We start from the raw sequence: 22303 nt of genomic DNA on the forward strand, positions 1-22303 counted from the left end.
AAGAAGAAGAAGAAGAAGATAGCAGGAGGGGAAGAATGAAGGGGGGGAATCGGAGGGGGAGACGAACCATGAGAGACGATGGACTCTGAAAAACAAACTGAGGGTTCTAGAGGGGAGGGGGGTGGGGGGATGGGTTAGCCTGGTGATGGGTATTAAAGAGGGCACATTCTACGTGGAGCACTGGGTGTTATGCACAAACAATGAATCATGGAACACTACATCCAAAACTAATGATGTAATGTATGGTGATTAACATAACAATAAAAAATTTAAAAAATAAAAAATAAAACATGAGCAAGAGAGTGGTGATGATTGTACAATCGTATGAATATGTGAATAATATTAAGAAACAGTGAATTGTATGCTGTAAAAAGGTGAATTATAGCTCTTTTTTTTTTTAAATGTGCAAGAGGGATATGGATAGGGTGATCAATCATGCCAGGTGGCCTGGGATTCCAGGGGGTTGCAGGGATGCAGGACTTCCAGAGCTAAAACCCAAGAGTCCTAGGGAAACCAGAACAAGTTGGTCATCCTAAATACAGAGTTTTAAAAAATTATTTTTATTTTTTTAAATTATTTTTAGGAGAATGAATAAAAAGTTTGAAGATGTGAAAAGCTCTTCTATCAACACAAGACCTGAAACCCTGTGGCCAGGAGGGGCCCCTCTGGGGAACCTGCTCACATTCTCTCTCCCTGTGCTCCACCTCACCCCCCCAAGCTCCTGCCTGGGACACAGAGACAAGGGGTGTACACAGCCTAGCCTGGGCCTGGCAATTAACAGGCATCAGTAGATGCCAGTTCACACCATGTTGGTGATTGCCCACTTGGCACTTGTGGACCATTTGGGCTTAAGATTTTTGCCACCTACCCCCCATCCCAAACCCCGGAGGTGCAGACAAGGGCCACATAGATTCCATCTTGCAGAACTCTTATCCTCCTAAAATTATTCTCAGGCTCCCCCACCGCCTTGCATTCCCCTCCAGCTCACGTGCCTCCACCCAAGTTTGTGTGCCATTGGCCTCCAGCAAGGACCTGCACTGTGTTCAAACAGGACATGGCTGTTGGGCCAAGCAAGATTGCCCATGTCCGGAATGTAATAAATGTGGCTTAGGCTCCTTACATCACCACCCCCTACAAAATACAGTGGGATATGAGATTCCAAAGTCTAACAGAGAGAAGCAGTGAGTAAAGTCTATCTGGTCACGCTTTGGATGTGGCACTGTAAGGTAGTGGCGGGAAAGCAGAGCCTGGATCATGTTGGCACTGTACTCTGCCCACAGTAGGTGCTGAGAAAGAGTTGATAAATAAACAATCTCTCCATGGCATCTGCTATAGATTGCTAGCTGCTTGGCCGAAGGGTGCAAATCTCGCAGAGTTGGTGAGGCCAGCACACAGTAGGGTCACACGAAATTCAGGTGGCCAGCGTGAGTCAGTATCTGGAATCCCCGTCCCGCGCGACATCCGCGCTGGGAGCAGGGCCAGGGGCTTGGGGTACGCGGGAGGAGGCCAGCCGAGAAGTCCTCCCGTGCGTCCCGGAAACTCCATTTCCCATAGGCCCGTGCGCGCGACTCCATTTCCCACAATTCCCGCTCGGCTTCCGGCGCGGCGGAGGCGCCTCCGACGGCTTCCGGGTTCGGGCCTGGCGCTGCGGTAGAGGCGGCGGCGGCGGCGGCAGCGGCAGCGGCGGCGGCTGAGCGGGACACGGGTGGAGGGAGCGGAGGGACCGGCATGGACGTTTCGGGGCAGGAGACCGACTGGCGGAGCGCCGCCTTCCGGCAGAAGTTGGTCAGTCAAATGTGAGTAGGGGCCGAGCTAGAGGGCGAAATCTCGGTACCTTCCTCCCTCAGCCTTTCCGCGCGCGGAGGGCGAGGCCCGGGTCGGACTCGCGGGAGATCTAGGGCGGCCGGACCCACTGGGGCCTGGGGGCGCCGAGAGGGCGAAGGCTCCCGGGACGCGCGTGAGTCCCAGGGCGCGGCTGAGTCCTCGGCTGTCCCTTCCGTTCTTGGCTGATACGGACTGTTCATTAGCTTTCCCGGGGCCGAACTCTGCAAACCAGCGAGCCCTGGCTTATGAGTCATCGTCCTGAGCTTTCTCATTCGTCATTTGTGTGCTTTGGTTGCAGACTTTCCCCTGCTTTGAATCACACTGAATTCGAAAAAGGAAAGGGGCAGCCCGTGGCGGCTTTAGCAAATCTGGGTGTTTTGTGATTCGTCTTTAAGAAAAGCGCATCAGAGTGAGAGAAAGAGATTGGAGGGGGGTGGATGGAAGATGAGGTTGGGAGGCTAGGTATTTGGGGCTGTGGGCGGTGGGGGATGGAGAATCCACGGGTATCCTGCCTCCTCCGCCCCCCAGTCCCGCCCCAGTGTGGATTTTGCGAAGGGTGGCAGGAAGAGGCTGTCAGGAAGCGACCGTCGGTTGGGAGGAGGGAGTGAAGAGCTGGGGTTAATATCTCTTCCCCACAGTTTCAGCTGCTGAACCCCTCAATGCAGGGGCTGCCAAGTGCGCTCTAGGCTTCATCTAGTGGAACTCCAGCGCCTCACCACCCACTGCTTGTTTCATTTAGCAGTCTTTCACTGAGCTTACTGATGTTGTGCTAGCCGCAAATTTGCCTGAGACAGCCCCTGCCCCCAGGGAATGCACTATCATAAAGGAGCAGTTACAATACAGTCTTTCTCGTAGAAAAAACTGACAGTTTGCTGGAGCAGGGCAGAAGGAGCTTTCTGGAGTAGGTGGCGAATAGATTGAGCCCTAAAAAGACAAGTAGGAGTGTGAAAGGCCATCATTCCAAGCTGAGTAGTAGGGAAGTGTGAACTCTCGCTGCATTGGAGGACGTTGCTATAGGCTGAGTTCTGGGCATTGAGGAGAAAGGAGGTTCAGGAGATGGTAATGGAATGAGGGTGAGCAGGTGCTGACATGTTAGTGGTGGGAGTGCTGTGCTAAGGAGTTGAGCTTGTATTTGGCATGTTGCCTGCTTTGAGGTAGTGAAATGCCAGAGTTGGGAAGATTCCCGGAGTCCTTGGAGATGGATCAAGAACAGAGGAGAGAGGTCAGTTAGGCCATTATGAGTTTTGAACTCTTGGAGTTTGGGGACCTGTCATTTTTCATCCCTGTGTTCCTATTGCTAGATCACTGCTTGTCACATTGCTCCATAAAATGGTTGTGGAATGACCTAGTCGGCAAGAGATTATAAAGGCCTGCACTAGACAGTGGTGGAAACTGAAAGAGGAAGACCATTCCAGAGAAAGGGGAGAGCAGGCATGGACAGTCCTTGATGACTAAACTGGATGCAGGGGGTGGAGTGCAGCAGCATGGAAGGAAGGAAGTGGGACGGAATGCCGGCCGGGAAGCCTCTTAGTACAGTGGAAGGTGTGGGGACTGTAGAGTTAGTGGCTCTGGGCACTGCTATGGAATAGTCTGGGGACAATTCTGCAGATACTGCAGAATCGGTGAACATTGTGCTGGGTTTTTGGGGGGGGGTTGATCCCCTGGAGTTGTCTGTAGGTGAAATCTTTTTTTTTTTTTTTTTTATTTGAGGGAGCGAGAGAACGAGCACAAGCAGGCGGAGGGGCAGAGAGAGAGGGAGAAGCAGGCTCCCCGCTGAGCAGAGAGCCCGACACAGGGCTGGATCCCAGGACCCCGGGATCATGACCTGAGCAGAAGGCAGACGCCCAACCAACTGAGCCACCCAGGTGCCCCTATAGATGAAATCTTGAGGGATGTCCCACTTCAGGGCTCAGCAAGAAAAGCCCTCCGGGCAAAGATTCTTCTTTGGGTTTGGGGAGACCAAAGACCCAGAAAGATGAGTTGCCATCAGAGGAAATTGGGGAGGGTGGGGGAGAGTCAGAGGACAGGAGGGCAATTGAAGAGTCTCTGGGTGTCAAGGACTGACTGGATACTTCATAATTCAACTTCCTTCTGCTTCCAGGCAAGCTGGATTCTTTCCTTTATTTGCCAGATTGCTGCTTGTGTATTAGTTTTTCTCTTGCTGCCATCATAACAAATGACCACAAATATAGTGGCTTAAAACAACACAAATTTATTACCTGGCGGTTTCTGTAGATATAAGGTCTAGGTGGACTCAGCTGAGTCTTCTGCTTAGGATCTTACAGGACTGAAATCAAGATGTTGGTTAGGTGTGCATTTCTTCCTAGAGGCTCTATGGTAGAATTTGCTTTCAAGCCCATTCAGATTGTTGGCCAAATTCAGTCCATGCAGTTGTATGACTGAGGTGTTCTTGTACCTTACTATTTGTCAGCCAGTGGTCAGTCTTTGTTCCTAGAGGTGGCCTGCATTCGGGTCATACTTTCTATGTGACCCCCTCCATCAGGGGTGGGTTCTTCGGCTGCATCTTTCTGACTTCAGCCAAGAAAATTCTCTAGTAAAGACTCAGGTTAGATTGGGTCCACTCAGATAATCCAGGATGCTGTTCTTATTTTAAAGTCTATAACTTTTATTCCATCTGGAAAGTCCCTTCTGCCATATAACATAGCATGTGCCCAGGTTCCTGGGATTAGGGCATGGACATCTTTGGGGAGCCCTTCTGCTACCCCTGCTGGGATAAGCAGTTTCAGAGCTTGTCTGCCTCACATGGTGTGGTGTTCTCAGTTCTCAGATTTGTCTGTTTTCTCTCCAGGGTTCACTTTGAAAGTCATGATTCTTGGTGCCTTGATTTGTTGTGTTCACAGGGTTAATTCTAACTTTCTCTGATATTTATGCTGTTGTTTGAAGGAGGGTATCTTGGGAAATGTTTTGAACCCAAGTAATTTGTATAGATGAGGGAGTAAAGAAAGCATAGTGAAGCACTGGGGAGCTTCAACAAAAGGAGAAGCATCTGGTAGTTGGTTCACTGTCTCCACCTGGCTCTTGAATATCTACCAAGAGAGAACAGTGCTTGGGATTGCAGGCCCAATTATCTAATCTTTTGGCTGCCATGAGAAAGAGCGGTTTTGGTTTGGGGCTGGGTAGGAGAGCCCTTGCAGGGACTCCATACAGCCTCTTCTTGGCCCTTCTCTACCTCTACCTCACCTGAACCCATCCTGGACTGCTGCCTCCCCCTCGCTCTCTACTGCCCTGCTGAAAACCTGTCCGTGACTTTGTAGCATTAGAACAAGACTCCAGATGGCCCACCCTCCCAGCCCTTCACCATGGCCTGGCCTAGCCACCTCTTCTCAATCCCCCAGGTTTGCTCCAGCACTCTGGTCTTTGGTCTTTCAGCTTCTTGAACATTCTAAGTTTTTTTTTTTTTTTTTTGGTTCTCTTTAAACGAGTTATTATCAAGTATTTGGGGTATCCAACAATGGGTAGACTTCCCCCCACTACATTTATGAACAGTTTCTCTTCCTGTTCTTCAGATGTCTGCTTAAATACCAAATACTCCAGATCCTTCCCTGCTTATCCTGCCTAAAGTGGGTCATCCCCTCTGATATATTGGATCTCAGGCCCTTGTAGTTTCCTGTAGGAAATACAGGAATGTAGTTTCCTGTAGGCATATAAACACTTGTCGAAGAGTGCAAGAGTAAGTATTTTCTTGAGGGCTGTGTGTGCCGCCTCTCGTAGTATAGTGGTCTTCTTTACCTGTGCCAGCATGCATTGTGAAGCCCTGGAATCCCCACTCATTTGTTAGCCAAGTGACCGAGGGCAGGATACCTAACCTTTTTGGATCATATTCCTCATCTATGAAATGGCTGGAGTCCAGTAGTGTCACAGGGAAGGTGGGGGGGGGGCGGGGAATGTAAAGATCTTTACCTGAGCCCTAGCAAATGCCTCCTCCTTAGGTTCTTGCAAGAGTAGGAGCCTTGGAAGGTGAAGGTAAAACCCCCAAGCCTGGTTAGGGGAGTTGATGACACTTGAAGGAGCTTGTGGGGAGGGTAGTTGTGACACTGTTGGTGAGTTCAAATCATCTCTTCATTGAACATCCACTCTCCCTGCAGCACTGCAGGAGAAGCCCCACTCCCCCCCCCAACCTTAGAGTTCTCAGGCTGGCCTTTGTGGGCCTTGGGCCTTCCTGGGGGGATTGTTGGATGAGTGTTGAACATGTGTCTGGTCTATAGGATCCCAGAGAGCAAGCATGTATCTGTAGTAGCCGGCACTGCACCTGAAATAGAGTGGGTAAGGAGTGAATGAATGAAAGAACTTCATCAATCCATTCTTCCCATTCTTTTAAAATTTTCTGCCATCTTATTCTTGAAACTTTTATGCCTCCCACCTCTCAGTACAGCAGATTGCACATATAGACATGAAATAAATAAATGTCTATTGGGTTGAACAGATTGCAAAGGGGAGGAGATCCGGGGGTGGGAGGTGGGGAAGGGCAGTGTGTATCAGGGCTCTACTCAAGTGCCAGGAGATCAGGGAACATGTAGCCGAGTCAGGGCAGACAGGTCAGCCACCTCTTCTGGTGAAGCCCTCAAAGGAGATTGAGCTCCAGGTTGGGACCTAGGGGATCCAGAGCTTTCTGCCTGGACTGTAAGGAGAAAGTTGAGTGCTATTTAGCTAGAAACATAATGAAACAAAGCAAAAAAAAAACCCATAAGGAACAAAGAACAGACAACTGAACAGCAACTTCCAAGGGCCTGGAGAGGCCTTAGGACAGTGGGGAGTGCCCTGAAACTTGCATGTCTAGATTCTGCCTGTGGGTTATGTTCTTTTTTTTTTTTAAGATTTTATTTATTTGAGAGAGAGAGAGAGACAAGCAGGGGGAGGGGCAGAGGGAAAGGGAGAAGCGGACTCCCCACTGAGCTCCAGGGATCCTGACTTGGGGATCGATCCCAGGACCCCAGGATCATGACCTGGGCCGAAGGCAGACACTTAACTGACTGAGTCACCCAGGTGTTCCCTGTGTGTTATGTTCTGTCCTCCAAGCAGAAGCAAGGGAGTCTTGGCTGAGCCTTTTCTGTGGCTTATCCCACTCAGGCTTCCCAACAGTCCTTTGCCCTACTGGTGTGATTCTGGCCCTTGTTTTCCACTGGGGAAGCTCCTGAGCACCACTGCTTTCTTCATAGCCTGGTTAGTATCTAAACAACTGGGCTGGCTCGCAGGCTTCTGTGTATAAGCCACCATTAAAACGTCCATTCCCTGAGGCCAGGGGCCCGTCTCTCTGACCACCTCCAAGCCTTAGTGCCCCTGATGGCAATCAGGAAGTAATTGTGGAGCCATTGACTTCAGGGTCCTGAACCTTGGCCCTACTGCCTCTTGACCAGGAGTGACAGTGACCTGAGGGGATGTAGGCCCTCATCTGCTCAGGACTTTCTCAACAGCAGCAAGAACAGCAGCTGACATGAACCCCTACTGCAAGAGCTGACCTATGTTAGCTCATTGAGTTCCCACTTGTGCTGTCAGTCGATGTATTTATTACTTCCTTTTTTTTTTTTAAGATTTTATTTATTTATTTGAGAGAGAGAATGAGAGCACGAGAGGGAAGAGGGTCAGAGGGAGAAGCAGACCCCCCGCTGAGCAGGGAGCCCGATGCAGGACTCGATCCCGGGACTCCAGGATCATGACCTGAGCCAAAGGCAGTCACCCAACCAACTGAGCCACCCAGGCACCCTATTATTTCCATTTTTAAGATGAAGAAACTGAGGTGTAGAGGAGAGGTCATTGCTGCTTATAGTTATACCCTGCATGTTACAAATGAATGCTTTTTGAAGCAAAGCAGGACAAGAGAGGCAAACCACCTTTTAATTTTTGAAAGAGTGGTCGTGCCTTTTGGGGGTAGAGGGAAGATGGCAGCTGGAAGTTAACCCAAGCCAAGTGCCGACAGGCATCCTGTTGAAATTTGAGAAACTTCCCGTGAGTCAGTGGGACCCAAACAGTGGCAGAAGGGCCAACAAGCCTCCTATGATCTTTGGCCTCGACACAGGCTATAGCCAGCCTCCCAGCCTCACTAGCTCCCTTTTGTAAGAGACCCCACCCACCTACCACACCTAGCAGCCCTTACATCCATTCCTAACAGGAAGTCTTCCAACTCTTAACTGCCATTTGTGACAGCGTGGCTGTGGTTAGTCCAGGCTCCGTGTGGGGCATTCCCGGGTGGTCACGTGATCATCTCCCTGTCACTGTCACTTTAAAGCATTCCTCAGGACAGTAATGTTGGTTACATACCAGAGGGTACATTTTTTGAGGAATTGTAATGAATTTTTAAAAATTCAAAATGGAAAGTTCAAATGCTAAAACCAAGTAGTGTAGTTTAAAGACCCCATGCCCATGGATTCACATTCAGCTTCAAGCTATCAATTCTTGCTTCATGGACTCCACCCCCTGCCCCCAATTATGTTGATGCTGGGAATGTTTGGCCACCCACTGCCTGTGGGTTCAACTCTGAGCCTGACTCCCTCCTCCAGGGTCTGCAGCCCACTGTACTGGCTGTCTGTGGATCCTCAGAAGAGCCCAGCTCTTTCTTGTCCTGGCTGTTCTGCATCCTGTTTGTTTGCCTGTTTGAGCGACCCATCCCTCCCATGGCTCAACACTGCAGTCCCATCCCACTCACCCTTCCAGGACACCAGGACACCCGCTTCCTCCTTCCTCTTCACACACATTCTGTGAAGAGTTACCAGTTTGCACTTAAATTGTTTGAACACTCGTTTCCCCCAGTCTGAATCCCTCGTGGGGATTCCTACATCGCAAGGAGTGCTGTGGCGAGTGGATTCCCAAGCACTGCCAGAGGCCTCTTCAGGCTCTGTGGTGATAGTGGTCTAACCTGATGAGTGTTCACTTCAGAGTTGGAGAAAGTCTTTTTTTTTTTTCAAGAATTTTTTCCTTTTTTTTTTTTTAATTAAGTAATCTCTATACCCAAGTGGGGCTCAGACTCATGACCCTGAGATCAAGAATCCCATGCTCTTCCGACTGAGCCAGATTTGATTGATTGATTGATTGATTGATTGATTGATTTAATTTATTTTTTAAGTAGGCTCCATGTCCAGCGTAGAACCCAATGCAGGGCTTGATTTCATGACTCTGAGATCAAGACCTGAGTTTCAAGAGTCCGATACTCAACCGGCTCAGCCACCCAGGTGCCCCTTATTTTTAAGTAATCTCTACATACAGCGTGGGGCTCGAACTTATAACCCGAGATCAAGATGAGCCAGCCAGGTGGCCCCCGAAGTTGGAGAAAGTCTTAACACTGTGCATGGGAAGACACAGGCAAAACGACATCCTCACAAGCTGCTGCTGGAGGCATGTAAACGAGGCTATTTTTCTGGAAGGCTGTTCGGCAATACTGTTTATTCCAGTAAGCTTAAAATGTCTACTTCCTTAGGCATTTCCTCCAAGGCTGTATGCAGGAGAGTATTCAAAGCCTGTTGGCAGTGAGGATGCTCATAACCACATCAAGTCAGGAGTGGAGCTGGGTTAGATTTGTTGTGGGAACTGGAGATGGTAGGTTCAGTGCTGCTGTTAAAAATGACACGGGAGAGGGGCGCCTGGGTGGCTCATTTGGTTAAGCCTCCAACTCTTGGTTTTGGCCCAGGTCATTATCTCGGGGTCCTGAGATTGAGGACTGTGTCAGGCTTCTGGCTTGGTGGGGAGTCTTTGAGTTCTCTCCCTCTGCCCCTCCCCCCACTCATGCTCACACTCTCTGTCTCTTTCTCTCAAATAAATAAGTCTCTTAAAAAAAAAATGACATGGGAGGGATACCCGGCTGGCTCAGTCGGTGGAGCATGTGAGTCTTGATCTTGGGGTGTAAATTCGAGCCCTACTTTGGGTATAGTGATTACTTAAAATCTTTAAAAAAAAAAAAAAAAAACGACATGGGAGATGTTCCGTAACCCGTCGATATTGAGAAGAGCAGGTTAGCAAGCAGGACACGTGGTCCAGAGTGAGGTTTTTTTTTAATTAAGGATTTTATTTTTTTATTTATTTGAGAGAGAGAGCGCACACACAAGTGGGTGGAGGGGCAGAGGAAGAGGGAGAAACAGACTCCCCCCTGAGCAGGGAGCCCAACTCAGGCTCGATCCCAGGATCCTGGGGTCATGAACTGAGCCAAAGGGAGATGCTTAACCGACTGAGCCACCCAGGCGCCCCTGGAGTGAGTTTTGTTAAATAGACATTGTTAGCTAGTTATCTGAGTAATTTTCATTTTCTTTGTAACTTTCAGTACATGTGTATTTTTTTTTTAAAGATTTAGTTTATTCATTTGAGACACAGAGATAGAGAGAGAGCATGAGCAGGGAGAGAGGCAGAGGGAGAAGCAGGCTCCCCGCTGAGCCAGGAGCCTGATGTGGGGCTCGATCCCAGGACCCTGGGATCATGACCTGAGCCGAAGGCAGACGTTTAACCATCTGAGCCACCCCAGGCGCCCCGTACATGTGTATTTTTGTTAACAATAAACTTATGTTCCTTTTGTAGTCAGAAGTCTTGAAGAAGAGGTGGGCCCTCTTTGCACATGAGGAGGAGGGAGCTGTGGTCCCAGATAGCTACTACCATAAGGTGGAAAATCACAGAGTGGGTGTCCTCCCTCACCAGGGCCCTGAGCGCCACCACAGCCTTCCTAAGATGATTCTTTTCCTTTCTGCCCCTGCTAGGAAGCATTCTCCTTTCAATCTGAAACTGTCCTTCCAGATGGCCTTCCCTCCATGCTGGTATGAGAGCTCCAGCCAGATGCTCCCACCTCCATGCCAGGCCCTCTGCTTTCACTCTTTTCTGTTCTTTCTCTTCCCCATTGGAGGTTTTGGCCTTGGCCTCATCTCCTCCTCATGAGCCCTGATGTCTCAGCCCATGGCAATTCTTCCTGTTGAGTTTGTAGGGTCTGCACTGGGTGCATCCTGCATATTGAACAGATGAATTCTTTTTTGCTGTCTTTACAAACTCATTTTTGGTTTTTTTGCCTTGCCAACAATATTATAAATTGCTTGAGTGTAGGACTTGATCTTATACTTCTGCATCTTGTTGAGCTCCTGGCATGGTGCCTTGGCTTGGATAAGAGGTGTATCATAATCACAGGTAGGATGGTAGAAAACAGTGCTGGCTTCTTTTCTGATGGTCTTCCAGGGCTTTCTCTCATCAGTGCTCCTCCACATTGAACCACTTCTCATTCGAAGCCCCCCCCTTTTTCTTTCTTTTTTTTTTTTAAAGATTTATTTATTTATTTGAGAGAGAGAATGAGATAGAGAGAAAGAACATGAGAGGGGGGAGGGTCAGAGGGAGAAGCAGACTCCCTGCTCAGCAGGGAGCCCGATGCGGGACTCGATCCCGGGACTCCAGGATCATGACCTGAACCGAAGGCAGTCGCTTAACCAACTGAGCCACCCAGGTGCCCCCCCTTTTTCTTTAATCAGAGACACTTACTTGAAGACAGGGAGTCCACAACGGTTACAAGGTGGTTCTCTCTCTCTCTCTCTCTTTTTTTTTTTTTTTTAAGATTTTATTGATTTATTTGACAGGGAACACAAGCAGGGGGAGTAGGAGAGGGAGAAGCAGGCTTCCCGCTGAGCGGGGAGCCCAGTGTGGGGCTCTATCCCAGGGCCCTGGAATCATGACCTGAGCCGAAGGCAGACGCTTAACAACTGAGCCACCCAGACACCCCATATGAGGTGGTTCTCTTTAACAGATAAATAAGTGAGTACCCAGTCCGGGAGAGCAAAGAGGATATACTAGAAGCCTAGGTGTAATGATCTTGAAACCCACCCTGTGAGGGAGATGCTCTCTTCTACTTTAATAATGACTCTCTTGCTAACCTGGTGGGGGTTAATAAAGATCCCTGATTGAATGGGTTAAGTATCTTGAGGTGGAGTAGCTGTTACTTAGGGCAGTGAGTCCTTGGAGAAGACATTTGACCTCTGGAAGTCCCCGTTGTCCTTACTTTGAGCTTTTTATTTTGAGACTGTTTCAAACATGCAGAGTTGTAAGCATAGTACAGAGTGCTCTGGTACACCCTTCCCTCAGATTTACCCATTCTCTCATTTACACACATTTTGGTGCTTGTACTTGGTGAATAGCAGCCAAGTTCTCTGTCTTGCTCCTTCCTCCGTCTGGACCCTGTTTCCTCTTAACCCTTGGACCCATAGGCTTCTCTGAGTTCTCTGCCTGGGAATCTGCTGGTGGGGTGGCGGCAGGTAGGGAACAGAAGGGACCCAGCTGCTGGTTAGCCTTGGAGCTGAGCCACTTGCATCCAGTCCAGGAGAGGGAAGTCTGGAGGTGTGGGGGGGGGGTGGTTGTTGGTTAAGAAGTGGCTCACCCCCATCCCCACTGTCCTTCTTTTCTGCTCCCCACCACTTTCCAACTTTGCTTCAGTCCTGGGGCACCTGGGTGGCTCAGTCAGTTGGGCGTCTGCCTTCAGCTCAGGTCATGAACTTGGGGTCCTGAGATTGGCCTGTGTCTGGCTCCCTGCTCAGCAGGGAGTCTGCTTCTCCCTCTTCCTCTGCCCCTTCCCCTCCTTGTATGCATGCTCGCTCTCTGTCAAATAAATAAATAAAATCTTTAAAAAAAAACAAAACTTTGCTTCAGTCCTCATGAGAGGTGATGTTTGAGGAAATGATCTAGCCACTGTGTATGGGATGGCGCTCCTGTTGTAAAGTAGAAAAAATGCCAGATTTGCATTGAGAAGCTCTGATGGATCATCCTGGGCCCTTCCAAAGCTGCGGATCTGCTTCGATTCATGCTGGGGAGGATTCACGCCTATGAAAGTGCAGAGGGCATATTCTGCAGGTACTCTGTACTCACAATTCAGGCACAAGGCCGTTCCAGTCCAAACCCATGGATGGGGTCAGGGCTTAGGAGCTCTAGTTGTCTCATGCGGTGCTTGTTTGTTTGTTTCGCATGGACATGCGTAAGCTAGCATGAGAGCGGGGGAGGGGCAGAGGAAGAGAGGGAAAGAAGCAGATTCCCCTCTGAGCATGGAGCCTGATGTGAGGCTGTATCTTAAAACCCTGAGATCATGATCTGAGCTGAAATCAAGAGGCGGAGGCTTAATTGACTGAGCCACCTGGACGCCCGGTGCTTCTTTATATTGAAGTATAACAAACCTACCTCAGTGAATGACACAAGGACACATCTTCAGCATGACACCGCTAGATGAATGTTGACACATGTAAATGCCCCATAGCCATAGCCCGGGCTGCATCTGGAACAGGAACAGGCCTGGCACCCAGCAGACTCCTTCCTGTGCTTTAGCCAATGCAGATTCTGCTCCCGTTCTTCTGGCTTCCAGGCCACGGAGACATGTGTTCTTAAATTTGCTGTCATTGGAGTCACACCGTGTCTGGCTTCTTATATTTAGCATCATGTCTGTGATGGGTGACCATCCTAATGGGTAGCTGCTGTTCTTATTTATGCCACGTGTCATCTGTTACGTGACTCCACCCCAGGTTACTTTTCTGTCCTATGCTTGTTGGACGTTGGGGTTAATTCTAGTTGTTGGTTATGTGAAGACAGTGCCAGGAGTGTTCAGGGTCATGTCTTCTGGTAGGTATATGCACTTACTCTCCGGGCTGCACATCCAGGCTGGGTTGAGGGGTGTGGCCTGAATTCAGCATCACCATGGTCTGCCAAACAGTTTTCCCAAGTGGATGTACCATTTACATTCCTACCAACCATGTGGGGGAGTTTCCCTTGTCAGACATCCTGGCCAACATCTGGCATTGTCAAGGAACTTGCCTTTAATAACAAGCACCCTTGTTGATTTTGAAAGCACACTCAAATTTGAGACCTACTGGGTGCCATGGCAGTGGGAATGGAAGGGGCGATTTGGGAGGGAGAGAGCCTGTAAAGAAAGCAGCTTTGGAATTTGGTGACTGTGTGTGTGTACACGCAGGAGGAAGGGAGGAGAGAGACACGAGTATGCACCCTGAGGGAGATGGACCGTGATTCTGTGATGCTTCTGAGGGGTGGGGTACAAGGTGATGGTGTGTGGAGTGTGTGGGGGTGTCAGCCCTTCCAAGAAGAGAGTCCAGCAGCCAGTAGGTGGTGCAAGGAGCAAACCTGCAAGAGCAGTCAGCTGCAGGAGTGAAGTGGGTGGGGGCGGCAGAGGAGGCTGAGCAGAAGGCCCTGGCGGTGGCTGTGGTGGGCAGAGCAGATGTGTGGAGAGACTGGGGTAAGGCAGTGTGGGCACAGGAAGCCAGTCCCAGCAGCTTGGGCCTGCCTCTGTCTTCTGTTTTGGTGCCTGTGTTCAGGACTGGTGGATGCAGTATTTAATTCCTTTTCAGATAACATTGTAGAGGATTTCAAAACAGGAAGATGTTTTCCATAGTCTTTCTGCCTAGAGATGGCCATTGGTGACAATTTGATTTTTACCTTCCAGTCCTGTTTCTGTGGTGAATACCTTGATATGTACGTATTTTAAATATGTAAGTACGTGTATATACTAGTATTTTTAAAGTGCAGTTAGACTCGAGTTCAGTTTGAGTTTTGGGTTTTTCACAGCTCAGATTGTTTGTCTCTTGGGGGCTGACTGGCTGGGACCTCTGTGCTTATGTCCCTGGTTCATACAAGGCATGGACACAGCTAGGCTTCTAGGTGATGGGATTCTTCCCATACTTGGGCTCTGTCTGGGTAGTGAGGGACTAGACTGACCTCTGGTGTGGGAGCAGATTTCTTAAGACTTTTATTGGTTACTGCCCTTCAGAGGGCTAAGCTTCTTCAGTCCGGGCCGGGGGGGGGGGATGGGCACGACTCTGCAGCCGGGGTGACTCAGAGTACATGGTCACTCCCTCTGTGACAGCCAGGATGGCATCACAGTGGCACACTCTTGGGAGTAAGCCTCCTCCAGGCTCCTCTGAACAGTCATCCTGCATGCTTGACATGAGCATTTTATTTACTATCTTGTTAAAAGTTCCATTATGGCCTTTTCCAAACATTCACAGAAGTAGAGATAGAAGAATGATCTCCCAGGTACTTGGAGAGTTAGCAACATATGGCCAGTTTCACCCAGCCCTCTCCACCTCCTCCTGGACTATTTTCAATCACATTCTAGACACCATATGATTTCAACTGCCAGTCCTTGAGTGCAGATCTCTAGAAGATAGGGCTTTTCTCTCCCCCAGATACCACAAAATCATGTGAGATAAGCATTTTAATTAATTCTTGGGTTGGCAGAGAGCGTCCTCACCGCGTGTTTGCCTGGTGGTGAGTGGGATGTGCTGGCGGCTAGAATTGGGGTTGCCAGCGCGATCCCAGTCCTGGAGCCCAGAGGCCAGCACCTGAACAGGGATCTCAAGGCCTCTCAAGTCTCCTGGTCCTATGGAGGGCAAACCAGCAGATTGGAATAAATGACAAAGCTTGTGTAGTCTTCTGAACTAGCTCAAATAACAACATGCCCTTTTAAGGGCAATGGTATTCTCTTTAGTAGTTCTTCCATTGATCTAGTTTGTTGGGGATTGAGAAATCTTAAGAGCAGAATTTGGAGAGCTCGATCAAACAAACCAAGAGGAATGTGAAAAGAAAGTACTTTCAGTCTCTTGTGTTTGTATGATTAAGAAATTTTCTTTCAGCAAGACTAAAATACTCTTTCCTACATGTAGGTGGCTGGTTAAATTCTGAAATACATATTTTTATCTGGTTAGAAAACACTTTATGTTTCTTCAAAAAGTCAGAGAACCAGAATGCAGAAGGGTGCTGACAAAGACAAGGAAGCAGTTGCAGTCTGGGATATGGTTTGGCCAGCATGCCCTGTGAGGTCAAGAAGGCCCACTCCCTGTCGAGGCCAGGTGTTTGCATTGGTTACTGTTGAGGATTGAACAATTGGTGTCTAGTCATTTCCTGCCTCCAAGATGAAAGCACCCGGGGCACTGGGGCAGTAAACCGCCGCTGGGGAACCGAGAGGAGGGGAGACCAGTGGAGGTGCGAGAAGCTGCTCTGGAGCTTTCTAAGGACTTGTGAAGGTCGGAAGACCCACTGAACAGTCCTTCGCTGGTGGGGGACAGGGAAGGGCCTTTTCCAGCCAGATGGGGGGGTGCAGGGGACTGCTTTGCCCACGGCCTCCCTGACCGAGGGCCCACTGGAAGAATGGGGGGAATGTGTGGTAGGCTTTTCGGGGTGCTCCTGGGGTCAGAATTGCCAATGAAGTGTGAACATCCTGTCTCCAGGTTGCCTTAAGTCTGGAAGGTTTAGAGAGGTGAAGGAGACCTTTTTTTAAAAAAGTAATCTCTATGCCCCACATGGGGCTTGGACTCATGACCCTGAGGCCAAGTGTTGATGCTCCTCTACCCACTGAGCCAGCCCTGCACCTCTAGGAGGCCTTTATTAACATATGGCATTCACTGAGTATTTCTCTATGGCAGAGCCTGTGGTACACTTCTTATGTGCATTTTGTCATTTAGCTTTTAATTCTTATTTTATCAAAGTAATATATATGCACATAAGTTTTAAAAGTCAAGGAGTGGTTAAAAACAAAACAAACTGGGGTACCTGGGTGGCTCAGTCGGTTAAGCCTCCAACTCTTGGTTTTTGCTCAGGTCATGATCTCAGGGTCTTGAAATTGAGGCCCATGTTGGGCGCCACACCTGGTGGGGAGTCTGCTTGAGACTCTCTCTCCCTCCCTCTGCCCCTCCCCCAGCTTGTGCGCACGTTCTCCCTCTAAAATAAATATAATCTTTAAAAACAAAGAAGAAAAAAACCCCCAAGAAACCATGGTGGGTTCCAAGGCCTCCGCTGTGACTCTGCTCTTTCTTCTGGCATGTGCCTGTGATTCTGAGTAATGTGCACGTGCTGCTGTCTCGGGTCATCAGTTGATGAGTTTCATGAATTATGTATTGACTTTCTCTGTAGCTCCCTTTACACAGCCATTATCTCTGCTGCTCCCTGTTCTACCGGCATTTTACCTCCTGGGTACATCTGTAAGGAATACTTAATGTTTTATGCCTTCACAAATGATACTCCTCAGATGACCTTTGTGGCATACTGTGACAAGGTTTTTTGGGTTTTTTTTTTTTCCTTGAGAATAAAATTGCCTTCTTAAAAATGTGCTCAGTTTTCTGTGTACCTGCGGCTGACTTTTCCTGTACCTTCCAGTCGCCTCTCAGTGTAGTTATCTCTGTGCTCAGTGCTGCCAGGCTGGCTGTCGGCTCCAGCTTTTTCCCTGGGCCTCCCTTCTGGAGCTCTCAGGGCAGAGGCCAGAGGCAGCGTCCGTCTCTCAAGTTGCACGGCTCCAGGGCTAGGGTTTCTTGCTTTCTGTCTCCTGTGGTGTGTTCTTTTTGGTTCACTCCTTCAGTCTACTAACTTCTAGAAAAAGAACTCAATTTCTGGAGACCGTGTCCATCCGGGTGCATGTGGGCTTCTCAGTCGGAAATTCTTGGTCAAGGATTGAGAAGCGCATCCCACAGCTTTGTTGTTTCTGGTGCTGCTGTGCGGGCCCAGCACTTTTCCTAGTGAGCTGCGGGGGCGGCTTCCCTCACTCTCAGAACTCCTGTCCAGCGCTGCAGGGAAAGTTTCTTCGAATCATGTCCCAGGGACCCGCGTTCCCTCTGCCCCCTGTGTCTGAATGTCGCCCCCTCGGTCCTCTTCTAATTTATCTTTTATCTCCTGTACCCGTCTCTGTCTTTTTGCTGCACTCTCTGGGAGATTTCTTCACTTTTATCTCTTGACCTTTCACTGCTGACATGCTTTTATTTCTAAGAACTCTTTTCTTTGCTTTCTTTTTTTTTTTTTAAGATTTTATTTATTTGACAGAGAGAGACACAGCGAGAGAGGGAACACAGGCAGGGGGAGTGGGAGAGGGAGAAGCAGGCCTCCCGCCGAGCAGGGAGCCTGATGCGGGGCTCGATCCCAGGACCCTGGGATCGTGACCTGAGTCGAAGGCAGACGCCCAGTGACTGAGCCACCCAGGCGCCCTGCCTTTTTTTTTTTTTCTTTCTCTCTCTCTCTCTTTTTTTTTTTTTTGGTAATCTTCCTGTTTTATAGAATCCTCTTCTTGTTAAATGGATGCAATGTCTTATCTCTTTGGAAAATAAAGATAGTTTCTTGGCATTTTTTCTCATGGGGCCTTTATCTGCCATGTGAGGGTATCTGGGGGCCCTTGGGTGGCGGCTCACTCTTAAGAGAGAGGCATGGGGAAGACAGGAGGACGTTCTGAGCACGAGGGGCTTGTCCACTGCCAGCTTCCCCGGAGGCTCATATAGCTTCAGGTTCTGGGTCTTTCCTCCAGAACATGGTCTTCCAAACACTGGGCTGTAGAGTGAAGGCCTGGGTGCCATACTGGAGGAGGCCACAGGTGGGCAGAAGGGCAAGCGGGTTGGCCTCAGCAGTTAGTGCAGATCTAGACACTCAGTGGCCGTATGGTCTGCTTCTTTCGTTATCCTCCCTGTGCCTTATCAGCTGGGTGGGTTAACCCCCCCTCCCAGTCCAATGACTCTCCATTTTATGCTTTTCCAGATAATAAATCTCTGGTGTCTGCTAGTGTGGAAGTGGTTACCCAGCAGTGTGAAGTGGAAGAGGGGTGCCAGAAATCTTTCCATATACCCTTGGTCCCTGAGTGCCTGGCACGCCCCGTCCAGAGCCTTGTGAAGATCTGGAGCTGTCACTGGATTGGCTCTCAGCCCTCCTCACTGTCACTTTCTTAGGACTCTGCTTTCTTGGTTGGCTTGCCATCTCCATCACCACTGGGCCATCAGCGTTCCAGTCTCTAAAATCCTGTTGTTGGAGCCATCACTCCTGTCCTTCCTGGCTTTGTGAGTTTGTGTTAGAAAAACAAAATCCCCCCTTTTCTGTAGTTTCAGTGGAGTTTTGAGATGCAACAAAATTAGACATGCGGGTTCACTTATTCCAGCCTGGAGGTTCATATCTCATTTAATTTTATTTTTAAATGAAATTGTTGTCGAGAACATATTTATTTAGACTGTGGCTTAAACCAGCTTAATTTAAGTCAAAGTTGTGTTTCCTGCTTGGGGCCAGTGTAGTGATTTGCTTTCCTTCTGGTCTGTCTTCACTTCCTGGCCCTTTTCCTGGGGGCAGACTCACAGGATTCCTTGGCAGTGGGGCAGGGCAGAAACTTCGGGCTAGGCCTCCACTATGGCAATGCTTGGACCCAGCCGGCAGTTAGAGAGGGTGGAACAGTTCTCTCTTGTGCTGGCCTGAGCTCTGCTTGACCAAACAGAGTATTCCTAGGCTGTGCTACAAATGCTGGGAACTTACTCCCAAACATACAGGGCCATTGCCCAGGAATGGGGTGCGGGTGGGGTGGGTGCTGTGCCCCAAGCACCTGATAGGGAAGCAGGGCTGCTAGAGCCTTGCTCCTCCGACATCAGGGGCGGGCTTGAGCTGCTGAGGGCCTGGAGTATCGGGGGCATTTTTTGCTTATCTCTTTGGTAGATGGTTGGTTAAAAATGTGGTAGGAATCTTTTTTAACTTGGCAAGATCTTTTTCCCTATATGGTATCTACTTTTGATGGTGTGCTTAGGAAAGCCCTTCCTCAGCCCAATATTATATAACTATTCTCCTGTCGTTGTCTGGTACTTTGATGATTGGGGCTTTTACACATACAGGGTGAAGGGTCACCCAGGCAAGCTGCAAAGTCCTGTCCCAGGTGGGTGAACAGACTGTTTGCACACACAGGTGCCACTTCATCTGGAAGCTTCTCTTGTAGGGTGGGGTGAGGCAGGGCTGGCAAAACTCCTGCCCCATGAGAGGTCAGTTGGTTGATGAGTGTGTGGTTCTCAAAAGAGGAGAGCCTTCCTCTGGGCAGAACAAAAACCTCACACAGATGGGTGGGCGTCCTGTCCACCTGGGGCAGGAGGGTGAGTCTGTGACACAGAGAGGAGAAAGAACCTTCCTGGTTTAGACAGCAGCAGGAGCCCAAGCAGACGGCCTCGCTCTCCTGTGAATGCAAGCACATGTTCAGCAGTGGAAAAGGAGGTTGAACCTGGAGAAGGGGCGGTGTTGAGGAGGGTGCTGTCGGGAGAGGTGGGAAGGCCCCTGGGTGTGAACCATGGCCCTTTGGAATGGAGCATGAGGGGAAAGTCAGGCAGCTGGAGGGCAGAGAAGGCCACCGAATGCTTCTCATCCGCATACCTGTGCACAGGCCCTTTCTGAGAAGTGTTTTGCCGCTGAGCGCCCTGAGGGCATGCTTCCAGGTGGCTCTGCTTCAGGGGGACAGCAGCTCTGCCTGAGGGAGCCGCACGCACTCACTGCTGTCATCTGCTAGGAAGGGGGCGACACCAGCGTCATTGAACGTTGGAGGTATTTTGGGATGCGGTCTTGCTGCGCAGTTAGGCAGACTGTTCTGATTTCTGTAACACACCCTAGTGCTTCCTATGTGCCAAGTGCCTGACGTCGTTAGCTACTGTAATCCTCAGACCAGCCCCATGAGGTGAGGATGCGTAGGCCCCGCAAGGGGATGTCTTATCCAGGGTCACCGGCTTGGGGGTGGAATGGTGAGGGGCAGGCCGGAGCATTAGCACACTTGGAGCTGACAGCCATGTGTACCTTCCCAGGACACACAGTTTGCTAGGTTTTTGGCTTTATCCTGCACTGATTCAGATTACGAAGACTAGGAACCAACTCTAGGTGATGAATTAAGTTTCCCAATTTGGGAACAGGGAAGAGGTGAGGCCACAGAGCAGGCCAGATACTGGACAGGAGTGCTGTAGGCCGGGCCAAGGCTGGGCCTGGCCTCACACCCGACCTGTTCTGCGCACGTCCCTTCATCCTGGCCACAGCTCTTTCAGAGAGCTCCTTTATGAGTAGCATGTGTGTGGGGGATGGAGCGCCTCTCCCAAGACCCAGAGCTGGCGAGTGGCCAGGTCGGAATTTGAGCCCCAGTCTGTGTGAGGTCTGTGTGATTCCGGAGCCCAGGCCCTTCTTCCTCTGTCTGCTTCCTGCAGTTCCAGTGCCCAGCACTTCACCCACCCCAGCACATACCTTTCCCGTCACCCTGGTCTCTGCTGCCTGGACATGCTCGTTTGAGGCCCGGTTTCCCCTGTACCTGTCACACTGATGCTCGGTTCTGCACATCATGTCCCATCAAAAATGCACGGCATTACCACTTCTTGTGTTAAAAATAGCCAGGTATTTGTCTGGTGCTGATTACTGCCTGCTGCATACCAGTCCCCGCTCTCAAGGTGTTCGCAGGATGGCATGGCCGACCGACAGGGAGCCTATACTTCCCACAGGAAGTGCCACAGGTGTGGTTACAAGGTTTCTGTGAGGCAGAAAGTGGGGTTCCTGGGTAGGAGCACAGTTGGAGGGCCTTACAGGCTGGTGGGGTGGTTGGGCATCAGCACGCTTGGCAGCAGGGCCCTGGAAGGGTGAGGGAGTGGGCTCCATGGCTGTCTGCCTTGCTGGGAAGGAGCAAGGCTCTTCAGGCAGGCAGGGACATAGCCTGGGCCACTTCCCACTCCCACTGGCAGTCACATGGCCTAGGGCGCTGGCGGAGGTGGTGGGGGTGGAGACAGAGGCCCATCAGGAAGGACCACCACAGGTGCAGTGAGAGATGGGGGGAAGGTTTAAACTTCAGGGAACAGAGGTCAGAATGCGTAAGTGAAGAGGGGGTTCCCAGGTTTCCAGTGTGGGCGATTGGTGGACAGACACAGAGCTAAGGTTACAGAGTGGTGTGTCACTGCCCTCTGCGCAGGCAGGGTCTGGGCAGGAAGTCCTCCTCCGGCCTCCTGGTGGTGGAGTTCACAGGGCCTGTGGGATGGATCAGGTCCTCCCTCAGGTGACTCAGGTCTAAACCAGACACCAGTTGAACCCTGACCAGGCAGACTGGTGTAGCCATGGCGACCAGGAAGAAGCTGTACCTGGGGAGCTGTGGAGCCCAGCTTGAAGCAACGGGCTGCGTGCTCTGAGCCAGTTTCAGTCCTCCATCCGTCTCCTCAGAGGCCTGGGCACACCCAGGCAGTGGCCAGCAGACAGGCCCCTCTGTTACGGTGCTGGTGCCTTCCTGGCAGCCTCAGGTTTGGGGACAGCTGCCTTGGTATTGGAACTGTGGCAGGATAGCCACAGTTAGGGTCCACCCTTTGTGAGCTGACCCTGGTTTTGCTTCCTGACCTCCCCTGACTGGGCAGGCCCTTGTATTCCTGGCACTGACTTCAGGCTTGCTTGTGTGTGGGCGGAGCTCACTAGGACTTGCTGGTTCTTCTAAGTTGTTTCTCTGAGGCTGTAACCACCACTCTGTCTTTAGGGCTGTCTTCTTGTGTGCTAGTTTGCATGTGCTTCGTGACGGTTGCTGGAAGGGTTTTGTTTTCTGGGCACAGAGGCTGAGGAATGGCTATCCAGGCCCCCCTGTTCCTGTCGGCATGCTGGGGACAGAGCAGAGGGGGAGAGCAGCCGGTCCTGCATCTGTGCGGGCACTGCCCTGAATGTGGGTCTGGGACCCATGACAGGCTCATGCAGTGGGCATGCTGGTCCTTGGTACAGAAGGAGGGACACCACCCCCTAAGCA

At 50.3% G+C, this 22303-nt stretch overlaps 1 protein-coding gene across 3 annotated transcripts in view; it reads left to right on the forward strand.

The window, feature by feature from the left end:
* The first annotated feature begins 1642 nt into the window (after positions 1-1642).
* The window catches only part of MED15 (mediator complex subunit 15), a 64814-nt gene continuing 44153 nt past the window's right edge, over positions 1643-22303 (forward strand). For all 3 annotated transcript variants that reach the window (XM_028094935.2, XM_088019439.1, XM_088019442.1), the window contains exon 1: positions 1643-1796. In XM_028094935.2, coding sequence (XP_027950736.1) covers positions 1729-1796 — 68 coding nt within the window. In that variant the 5' untranslated portion in view covers positions 1643-1728. The remainder of the gene's footprint in view (positions 1797-22303) is intronic.

The sequence above is a fragment of the Eumetopias jubatus genome, unplaced genomic scaffold (assembly GCF_037043125.1).
Source record: "Eumetopias jubatus isolate StellerSeaLion01/CBP00866 unplaced genomic scaffold, mEumJub1_p1.0 scaffold_16, whole genome shotgun sequence".
Classification (NCBI taxonomy): domain Eukaryota; kingdom Metazoa; phylum Chordata; class Mammalia; order Carnivora; family Otariidae; genus Eumetopias; species Eumetopias jubatus.